This window comes from Nannospalax galili, unplaced genomic scaffold, assembly GCF_000622305.1.
Source record: "Nannospalax galili isolate Female #2095 unplaced genomic scaffold, S.galili_v1.0 scaffold426, whole genome shotgun sequence".
NCBI lineage: Eukaryota > Metazoa > Chordata > Mammalia > Rodentia > Spalacidae > Nannospalax > Nannospalax galili.
The window spans coordinates 21,268-32,909 of NW_008354494.1; the positions used below are offsets into that span (position 1 = coordinate 21,268).

General features: G+C 40.4%; 1 protein-coding gene across 1 annotated transcript; it reads left to right on the top strand.

The window, feature by feature from the left end:
* The first annotated feature begins 4,561 nt into the window (after positions 1–4,561).
* Positions 4,562–5,663, top strand: LOC103748864 (olfactory receptor 2D3-like). Its single transcript, XM_008851647.1, has one exon. It carries the CDS (start codon positions 4,629–4,631, stop codon positions 5,583–5,585), a length of 957 nt encoding a protein of 318 aa, XP_008849869.1. The 5' UTR covers positions 4,562–4,628; the 3' UTR covers positions 5,586–5,663.
* The last annotated feature ends 5,979 nt before the right edge of the window (positions 5,664–11,642 follow it).

Below are 11,642 nucleotides of genomic sequence, written 5' to 3' on the forward strand. Positions count from 1 at the left end.
AATGTGGATGAAATCAGAGGAGTAGATGAGATTATGCAGAGTGTGTGTGGGCTCAGAAAGTGAGGAAGAGGGAGGTGAGTAGAAGTTTGAAATGGAAAACGGAGAAAAGGATATTTCGTCAGGCAGGAAAAAGTATAAGAGAAACTGATGAAGAATAGTGTGAACAGGTTTCTGTAGCTTTAAAGGTATCTGAGACAGACTAAGAAAAAAATAAATGTGATGGGTGGCTTTGCTTTTTCTGAGGAGGGGTGGTTACAGTATATTCCCTTTGAGTTTTAGTTCTCTTTTGTCTTGAAGGATGATAAATTTCTCCATTCTGTTTTTTTTCCTTTTAAACTCATTATTTGCCTTGCCAAGACTATTACACAGATTGTTAATGCATCCCTTTCGTCTACACAGGTCCTTTTTGGTATTCGCACATAGTCAGTGCGGTTCTCTTTGTGGTGATTAAAACTTACACTAGCTTCTCTCTTCTTTTAACTATTGGGTTTTTGTATCACTGATCCTCTTAATATCAGAATTATAATGATGATTTCTTGGATCTTTTTTCTCTCTCATTCAGGTAACTTAAAACAAGGATTTTCAGTGGAGAAGTATGTTGTCAATTCACCACACAGTTACTAGAACTGGGAATCTCTTCTATGCATTTTCTATAATTTTATACCAAGGATATCATGTGGCTCATTCTTTAGTATTTAGCAGTAGATCTCACTCAATAAGGTCCTATGTACTTATCACTGATTCCTCATTAATGTGATTCTACACATTATTTGTTACTGTGCTATTTGCATTATTTGTGTCCTCAGTCAAAGGTTAAATTTTTGTCACATTGGGTTCTCCAAAAGAATCTGTCCTTGTTGCAAACTGAGGTAGAAATCATATAACTAAATAAGACATTTGTCGCTATCAATTTTTTAATTATTGAATTTTTACAATTTTCATATAGTTTGGTGGTAGATCCCCTCCCCCATCTGCTCCTCTCCCACTGACCCCAATACAATTCAATGTCCTCCAGTACTGCAATACTCCAATAGAGTATGATTTCCGTCAGCATATGTCCGTCAGATTAGGTTCATCCCAGTCCTTTTCCTTTGCTTGAAATCCTCAGATTTCTTTGGACATACCCATATGTTTTTCAGGGAGTCTGATCCCATACCTTGACCTTTTTCTTAGTTCTATTAAATGCTATTGCAAAGGAACTCTACTTTTGCTGTTTGATATGAACATGTAGATCTCTTAGCTCCTAGGAAGAAGGCCGTGTGGAAGAATGGACAGGAAGACGCTGAGTACTTGTACGGAGACTCATCTGAGGGAAGCCTCAGTGTGGACTTTAGGTAATGTACATCTATTAAATCCTTTTAAATGTTATTTTATAATTATTGATTTATGTTAGTATACAACTTAAAATTGTTTTTGGCATATATGTGATTAAATTTTGCTCATATTCATCCACCTCCAAGACTGCTCTCTCAATCAATATATTTTACTCATATTTAGACCTCCTGCCCTATCTGGAACCCGTCATAACCCACCCATAGGATTTCAGGCATTCTGCATATATGTTAAAGCCTATAAAGTCAAGTTTGTGTACCCAGATATCCCTCAGTGTGAGTTCACCCACTGGAGCCTGGTCAGTCTATCAAGTATAACTGCCTTAAAGAAGATCAACTAGCTCTCCCTCATCCAGCAGTGATTAGCTTCCAATAGTTCCTCAGGTAATGTTGGGGCCTGCTGTCCATTTCCCCAGCTCTGTGCTGGTTTCTGTCTGATTGAGCTTGCATGGGTCTTGGGCATGCTGTCACCTTTATTGTAAGTTCATATGATCAAGTTCCCAGAAGCCTGTAAGACCATTTCTTTATCATCATGTACCACCCTTGGCTCTTTCAATCTTTCCGACCCCTCTTCTGCAATGGTCTTTTAACCCTGGGTGGGTAATGTTTAATATAGGAGTCCTATGCAGGGACACGCACTCCATTATGAATCTTGTTCCTCCCATCCCTAAAGAGTTCCCTTTTTTTTCTTTCATGTCAATGTATTTCTCACCTCTTCTTACCTCCCCACTAAGACCTCATATTAATCTCATTCTCATATTTTCTTCCCCATTTTCTTCCTTCAAAAAGAGTTTTCACTTCAGAAAGTTTTTAAGAACAGCATAATATAGCACATCAAATGAGCCACAATTAACATAGATAATAAATAATATCTTGATTGTTTAAAAAGAGTGCTCTATTCTGAAACAATATAATTTCATTTTCCAAATGCTGTTTTAAAAATAAACATCTGTTTCTAAAGATTCATTATAATTTTTATTTGTGTGTGTGTGTGTGTGTGTGTGTGTGTATCTGTGTGTGTCTCTGATTTCTACATGAATGCAGTTTCCCTAGGAGCCCACAGGTGTCTAATCTCAAGGAGCTGGAATTGCAGGCACTTGTGAGTGTCTGACTTAGGTACTGGGAACTGAACTTGGGTCTTCTGGAAGAGCAGAAAATTCTCTTAAGCACTGAGCCATCTCTTCATCTCCACAATAAGATAAACTTCTTTTTAAAAACTATTTTATTTATTATTTTATTTTATGTGTATGTGTGCATTGCCTGCATGTAGGTAAGTGTACCCGTGTCATGCAATGCCCATGGAGGACAGAAGAGGCTGCCAGATCCCCAGGAACTGGAGTTACAGACAGTTGTTAGGTGCTATGTGGGTGCTGGGATTCGAACCCAGGTCTTCTGCAAGAACAGTCTGTTCTTAACCACTGAGCCATCTCTCCAGCCCCAAAATAAACTTCTTAAAAACAAAAAAGCTACAGACAAGTACAAAGGTTATAGGTACAGAGTTTAGCAAATTTTTAAAAATATTTAAAGATTAAAAAAATTTTTTTTGTCTTTTTGAGACAGGATCTCTGCAAGTGTGTCTCTTTGTGTGCATGTGCAAGTATGTGCAGGTGCCTACAGAGGACAGGAAAAGACAGGAAAATGTGTCAGTATCCCTGGACCTAGAGTTGTAGTTGTGAGCTATCCAACACAGGTTTGGGAAACAAACTCAGGTCCTCTGCAAGAGCAGTACATGTTCTAAACCTTCTTGAGCACCAAAGTTTAATGAGTTTTTAAATCATGGATATAGTGATGTAATTAGACCCCATTTGAAAAAATAGAAATTATTAGCACTTCAGAAATTCACCCCCATTTTTTCTGTGTCACTATACCCTTTTTAAAGGCTGATTATGTTCTAAAATTATAATTTTTTATTTTAATTTATTTTGTTGTTTTCTTAAGACAAGATCTCCCTATGAAACCTAGGCTAGCCTCAGAATCTTTAAGCAACCCAATCTGATCGGAAACTCAGATCATTATAACTATTCACCACAGCTAAAATAGGTAGCGATCTGAGGTGTGGTATCATGAGACTGTAATATCCTATTCATAAGATCAAGTTTGCTGCTTGGGCATGGCTCTTTTTACTTACACAGTAAGACACAAACTTTAGATTATATTTCTGAATGTCAGTTTTTTTCATGCTTCTCTTTGGTTGTGATAAATTTTCACAGAAGTCAGGGTTATACAATCTATGGATATAATTTTTCTCATCTTCTTTTATATTGCTTGGATAATGTTTAAGGAATTGTTTCCTACTGTAAAAACCCTATAGAAAAAATTAATTTGTACAGTTTATCTGTGTGTCTTCAAAACCCTATTTGAGCCTTCTATTATAACATGGACAAATGCTTTCCTGACATTTTTGCTTTGTTTAGTTTTTAGTGTATTTTGGGATGGGGCATCCCTGTAGCCCCAGCTGGCTTTGAACTCCCTATAAACTAGCTAACTTTGATCTCAAGGACATTCATCTGCCTCTGCTTCCCAAATGATGGGATCAAAGGTACGCACCACCACACCTGGTTCTGACATTTGTTTTTTGATATGCTGCCTGGTGTTTTAAAATCTAAAAGCAAAAGATGTTATTATAGAAGTCCTATCCAGGGACACACACTTGACAGTCATTTATTCTCTAAAACCTGGCCAGTTGTGGCCTTCTGTGTCAGGGTTGGTCCATGAACATAGGTGAACAGAAGTTTTCAGGTCAGGGGCAGCTTGTACATGTGCACATGTGGTAATGGTGGCATTGGCATAAGACCCATGCCAACTCAATCAGACAAGAGCCCAGAATGGAGCAAGGGAAATGGGCAACTGGCCAGTCCTAGCCTGGGAACTGGTGGAGAGTGATTACTACTGGGTGAGGGAGTCTAGACTTACTTATGATCACTAGATAGACTGACTATACTCCAGTGAATGAATTTGTACCAAGCACAACAAGAATATTAGATATGCTTAAGAAATGTGAGAACTAGGCACGATGATGAACACATGTAACTCCAACACTTGGGAAGTTGTTGCAGGAAGATCTTGAGTCACGGTCATCCTGGGTTACACAGTGAATTTCTTTCTCAGAAATGAATCAAACAAACCAACAAAACAAAGCTATGTGCTTGAAAGAGCAGTTTGCATTTTCATAGTACCTGGCACCAAGTGGGAAACAGCCACCAGTTAAGAAGGTCCACTCATAGCTATACACTTGTTTATAAAGGACTGAAAACATGTTTTCTTTGTCTGATGCCAGGTAAACAGGACTAACCATCAATGGGAGGAGGAAACAAAACTTATGTGGTTGAATTTATCTTGCTGGGACTCACACAGGATCCTAAAATCCAAATCTTGTTATTTTGTGTTTTCCTGATCATCTACCTCCTTTCTGTGTTTGGAAACCTGCTGATCATAATCCTTATCCAAATCGACTCTCAGCTTCACACACCCATGTACTTTTTCCTCAAAAATTTATCCTTTGCAGACCTCTGTTTCTCCATGAGCATTGTGCCCCAGATGCTGATGCATTTCCTTTCAAAAAAGAAAACCATTTCCTTTGCTGGATGTTTAGTGCAGATAGTGGTCTTTCTCCTAGCAGGGTGTACAGAGTGTGCTTTGCTGGCAGTGATGTCCTACGACCGTTATGTGGCTGTATGCAAGCCCCTGCATTACTCCACAATCATGACCCAGAGGCTTTGTATCCAGCTGGCTGCAGTTTCCTGGATAAGTGGTGCATTTGCATGTTCAGTGGACAGCGCATTTACACTGAGTATTCCGTACCAGGGACAGAATGTAATTAATCACTACTTCTGTGAACCTCCTGCCCTTGTAAAGCTGGCTTCAGCTGACACCTACAATGCTGAGATGGCTCTGTTTTTAGTGGGTGTGATTATCCTCTTAGCTCCTGTCTCCCTCATCCTTGTCTCCTACTGGAACATCATCTCCACTGTGATCCGGATGCAGTCGGGGAAGGGGAGGCTCAAGGTCTTCTCCACCTGTGGTTCCCACCTCACCGTTGTGGTTCTCTACTATGGCTCTGGAATATTTGCCTACATGAGACCTAACTCCAAGACAATGAGTGAAAAGGATAAGGTAATCTCTGTGTTCTACTCAGTAATGACTTCCATGTTGAACCCCATCATTTACAGCCTTAGGAACAAAAATGTGAAAGGGGCTTTCAAGAAGTTGGCTGGAAGATTGTACACATCCAAAGGTAGTGACACTGACATTTAAATGGTATTTGGAACCCAGTGACTGGCAAAATAGCTCTAATATTCTCATCTTTTCCTTCCTTTACTTTCTTAGCTTATTTTCTCACTGTTCACAAGATGAGTAAAACTCATTGCCTTCCTTTGCCATCCTTGAATGATTTTGCAATCTACCAGCAGATTATACACATACAGGGATAATGATTTCATAAATTCAATAGAAAAAGAATATTTCAAGATAAAAGAAAGTTGTCCTAGATACTTTCCATTGCTGTGATACAAACCCTGACTAAAACCAAATTGGGGAGGAAAGGACTCATTTTATCTTACATCTACCAGGTCAAAATTTGTCACTGAGGGAACTCAGGGAAGGAACCTGGAAGCAGGAGATGAAGCACACATCATGAAAGAATGTTGCTTACTGACTTGCTCCTCTGTCTTATGCCCAGACTACTTTCTTCTTTTTTAAAAAAGTTTTATTTATCACTTTTATTTTATGTGTATGGGTGTATTGCCTACATGTATGCAAATGCACCCATGTCACGCAATGCCCATGGAGGTCAGAAGAAGGTGTCGGATCCCATAGAACTGGAGTTATAGATGGTTGTTAGCTGCCCCATGGGTGCTGGGAGTCAAACCTGGATCCTCTGCACGAGTAGCCAGTGCCCTTAACCACTGAGCTATCTCTCCAGCCCCAGACTGCTTTCTTATACAATCCAGGAGCAGCTGACCAGAGGGGGCATCACCCATAGTGGGCACCACCCATAGTGGGCTGAGCCTTCCCTCATCACTCAAAAATCAATGCCCAAAGTGATTCCACTTTATCTGACTCCATTCTGTCTTTCTGCTCCAAAGTACCCCTTGATCCTGCTACTCTCTAACAAGGAATAACAGCCACATAAATGGTTCATCTGCATTTCAAAGAATATATTGTTTGTACAGTACTAAACACATTCAGTCAGTCAGTCAGTCAATGTTCTCTATCAGCTATACCTGGAGCTCCAGGGAGCTCGTCATTTCTGAAATTTTGATAAACTTGTTTTTCCTAACTGAAACTTAGAAACTTTTTAACTGAAACCTTTTTTGTTAACTGACCTGTGCCTATTATGGTGTAACTATGCAATCTCCCTCTCATGGTATAATTATGATGTAACTATGGTTATTGGCTTTGCCCCTGACATCATGTAATTGTGGTCTTTAGCTTTATAAACCATGCTCTGCCTCTTCTCTGAGTTGAGAATTTTGAATGTGAACCCGCTCTTGACCACTAGCTAATTACTAATTAAATGACTCTTAATTCAACCATCACTTTGAGGCATTCTTTGCCTCATGCAAGTTATAACATTTTGGAAAACCCAGTGAGATTGCTACTCAAGGGGCTCAGCCGCACACTGGATATCCCCAGCTTGGTGAATTGTTGCAGAGGAGGTGCCCCCTGTGATGTTCCAGCACTCTATGACTCTCACACCAGGAATGGAGAGTCCCAGAATGACCACTCTGTGCACTCCAAACCAAAATTGATTGAGTTCTTCTCATTCTCCTAGGAAGTACATTCTGATATTTCTGGTTTGGAGCTCCTATTTCTGGTTTGGTCGTGGAGTGCGATATTGAGGAGAATTCCTCCCATGGACTTTCTCAAAAAGTCAAGACGTTGAATGAGAAGGCTCTGATCTGGTCAGAGGAGTTTGATCCTGACAAGTGAATTTCCTCTAGCCTTTCTCTAAAAGTAAAGACACTGCCTGAGAAAGCTCTGGTTGGGTGCCAACACCCAATCTAATTTACAACATCCAACCTCATTTTATGTGTTTCTATGTGTATGACTGACTGTGTGACTGAGAGACTGATTGATAGTTAATTATACCAATCCCCATTCATCACATACTGGACTGCCGGCTCCACAACCCAAGCTGGAAATTTGGCAGAGGCTGCAGGGTCAGGATGGGTTCCAACTGGCTGTAGCAACTACATATGGTACAAGTGGTGATAGTTCAGAATCCACTTATTGCTCAGAGAACACTACTCATAATCAACTAAACCAAGTTCTCCTAAAGACAACCAAATTCTCAAAAGTTAAGAACAGAGAAAATGCTTTCAAAAGAGGAAGACAAAATAGTACATAAGAATAGTACAGCTTCCCTGACATCAAAATTTTCTGCAGAAATGTAATAGGCAAGCAGAAATGAGACAATATACAGAGTTAAAGGCAAAAATTGCTAATGAAAAGCTCTATCATCAGCAAAGTAAAAATAGCATCATAGGTGCACCTGCTAAAGTACCATCGAAGTGTCTGTGTTTACACCCATAGGTTATGTTATTACAGCAGTCACTGTTTAGATGTACTTGCTTCTTGCTGTGTTTGTTTTTATAGTAGATTGAATCTCACTGAAATGGGCCAGTAGTCCATGAAAAACAGGCAATGCAGAGACCCAAATGTTCAGTGCCTCCAACAATTGGGCGAAGATCATCCCATACCTACAACCCACTCCAAGGCTCAGGGACTTTTGCAGAAGAGTTGGTGGAAAGAATGTGAGTGCCAAAGGAAGAGGTAGAGTGTTAACTGGAAGTGCCCTCTGACCACTAAGCAGCAAGCCATAGTCACATGTCCTTCCCATGCTCATCAAGTAATTGAGGGGGAAGTCAGTTATCCCTCCCACCAAATTAGCCGACCATAGCTGCATGTGGGGGAGGGGCAAAGGATATAAAACTTGAGAATGCAATGAAGTACCTCTCTCACCATTCTGTGCAGCTGTCGGGAGGTCACAGGACCTATATTTGAGTGGGGACTTTATAGCTCACCTGTAAATTGGGGGCACCCACTCTTCTGTAAATAAACCCTACCCTATGCTGTTAGCAAGTGCAATAAACTAGTTAGGATTTTAAGAAAAGAAAGAAAGAAAGGAAAAGAAAAAAACCAAAAAGGAAAAAAGAGCATCGTAGAGTAAAAACCTCACTGGTAAAAGAAATATTACAGAATAACTGAATGTTTTGATGTTGTAAACATGGAATATAAACCATTTATATCTTTAGTGTGAAACTGAAAGCAAAACAATGAAAATAAAATGTTCAAATTACATTGTATGAAAATCACAGAATCTCAATAAAACTTGTTTAAATGTCTGTTTCAAAAAATATGTTGTTGAGGGCTGGAGAGATGGCTCAGAGGTTGAGAGCACTGACTGCTCTTGCAGAGGACCCGGGTTTGATTCCCAGCACCCACATAGGAGCTACAAACGGTCCTTAACTCCAGTTCCAGGGGAATCCGATGCCCTCTTCTGACCTCCATGGCATTGCATGACATGGGTGCACTCATATACATGCAGGCAATACATTCATACATAAAATAAAAATAATAAATAAAATATTTTAAAAATAGGTTGAATAATATGTTTAGATAAGAAATATCAGAAGATGAAGGTGATTCATCAAATATTCAAAACATCATCTGGTGCAGTAGCGCATACCTTTGATCCAGGTAGATAGATCTCTGTGAGATTAAAGGCAGCCTGATCTACATAGTGATTTCCAGGCCAGCTGGGGTCTACAGAGTGTCTCCAAAACAAAGCCCATAAACAAAACAACCCCTCAAACACTACCCCAAATCAAAATATAAAGAATGATGTGGGGCAAGCATTGAGATTTTTGCTAATATTTTCCCTTTTGTTTTTTTGCTTCTTATCTTTATAACCTTTATAATTACTGCCAGTTCAAAATTATTTATCATAGCCAAATAGTTTTATAAGCCTCATGGTAACTAAAAAGCACCAATCTGTAACAGACCCATCAAAAATAAGGAAAGAATTCAAGCACATTATTAGAGAGAATTACTTAACCACAATGAAAGACTATAGAAAAACTAGAATGTAAGAAACTCAATGACATATAAAATGAAGAAATGAATCTCTGGAGAAAGACCTTACTCATCAAGAATGACTGCAAATGTGAATGAACAGTGAGTCACAGGACAGAGATGAGAAATCTCCCTTTGAGTTGTTGGTCAGGCTATTGCCAAAATAACACAGGTTATTGCCACAGCCCTTGATGGCTTCTCAGAACTTGAATACAAGACCCTGTTGCTGTGGATAGAACATATTTCAGACAAAGGACTTGGAACAATGGAGCTGGAACTGACCTGGAAGCCTCCTCCGTGAAGACTAGCTCCCATAGTTCAGAGGATACTATGCATGTGGGAGACAGGCTTGAGCCTAGGGTGAAAGTCTTATTGACAACCGTAGAGCAGGCCCCGAGGCAATGGCCAGACCGCTGGAGCCACAAAAACGCCTTGTGACATTTGCTCCCATTGGCAGATCATGAGACTGATGCCTAGCGCTCGCCACTCCCTAATCACCACCCTTGGAATCCAAAACTGCAACACTTAGATATTGCAACAGTAAGGGTCACGTGGTTTCCAGGAATCCAGGCTCTGTAATCTGAAACCAAGTATGCTAATGAGGCATCCTACCCGCTATTCCATGATAGGATGTTAAGTCTGTTATGCTAATAGGACGCTGTCTGTTATGCTAATAAGGTATCCTACTTGCTGTACTGTGATAGGATGCTAAACCTGTTATGCTAATGAGGAATCCTACTTGCTGTGCTGATTGGACCACTATGCCTTCTGCCTTCCTGCAATAAAGCATATCTGTTTCACTGAACCTGGTCTCCTGTGTCTGAATGCGGCTCCACTGACATAGTCTCCTCATCAGCCCTGGGGCCCAGGACTGAGCAGAAGCAACGATGACAGGAGGCTGCCTCGGCACCAGTCGAGCAGAAGAGCGGCCTCAGCCCAGGGCGAGTGGAGGAGCAGCCTCGACACCTGTGAGAATGAACGAGCAGCACCTAGGAGAACGGAGGAGTGGCCACGGCTGGTGATGACCACATATGCAAGCTACTAAGAGAGAAAATCAATCACTGGTCTCACCTCAGCTTTAAATTGTAATAACCACAAAGCTGGCCCAGCAAACCATCTCTATTGGTGCAGTAGTGGTACTTTTATCTTGGGTAATTAATAGCTGTCTAATTGAAATTAAAGTTCACTCAATGAGAGTAAACTCACTTGTGGCCCTATAAACAGTCAAATTACACAGGGCTCAAGTGGCCATAGATCCTAGAGAAAACCTCACATTTGGTATATCCTTAGACAAACATAATTTCTTACTGCATGCTAAATATATATCCTTATAATTAGACAAGTATACCTCTAATCACTCACCAAATAAGCTCATTTTTTGCAACAGATGGTGACCACTAAAGTGTTCTACAACTGGTCAAACACAGAGAATAAGTGTCTGGGAGATACCCAACCATAAGTATCACATCTACAATGGAACATCTAAACCCAAGGTTCAGGGAACATAATGGAACAGGGGGAAAGGACAATATTAATGAATTTCTCAACTCTCACCAGGAAAGCTTCTTCACACAACAGAGGGCGATTAACACAGAAAGTCACAACTGGCCAAAGTGTAGTGAGTAAGAGACTGCTGAATGTGTGTGTAACCCTGGATAGGACTCCTATATTAAACCTCACCTAACTATTGCTCAGGGACGATTGATGAAGAGGAGACAGAGAGATTGTAAGAGTCACGGGTGGTGGATGGCCAAAGGTAACAGTATTCCAGGCTTCTGGAAACTTGCTCATGTAAAATTTCAATGGTGACAACATTCATAAGACTCATGTAAACTCAACCCGGACTAAAGCACAGCATAGAATTGGGAAAAAGGGGGAGAAATCCAGCCTTAACTGAGGAACTATTGGCAGCTGATCATGTTGGGTAAGGCACAGTTGGTTCTCATTAAGGGAGTGACTCTAAATAGGCTGACCAGGGTTTAGTGGATGAATGCACATCAAGGGACATCTGAGGACACAAACATTTTCATAAACTCAACCCGGACTAAAGCACAGCATAGAATTGGGAAAAAGGGGGAGAAATCCAGCCTTAACTGAGGAACTATTGGCAGCTGATCATGTTGGGTAAGGCACAGTTGGTTCTCATTAAGGGAGTGACTCTAAATAGGCTGACCAGGGTTTAGTGGATGAATGCACATCAAGGGACATCTGAGGACACAAACATTTTCATAGAGC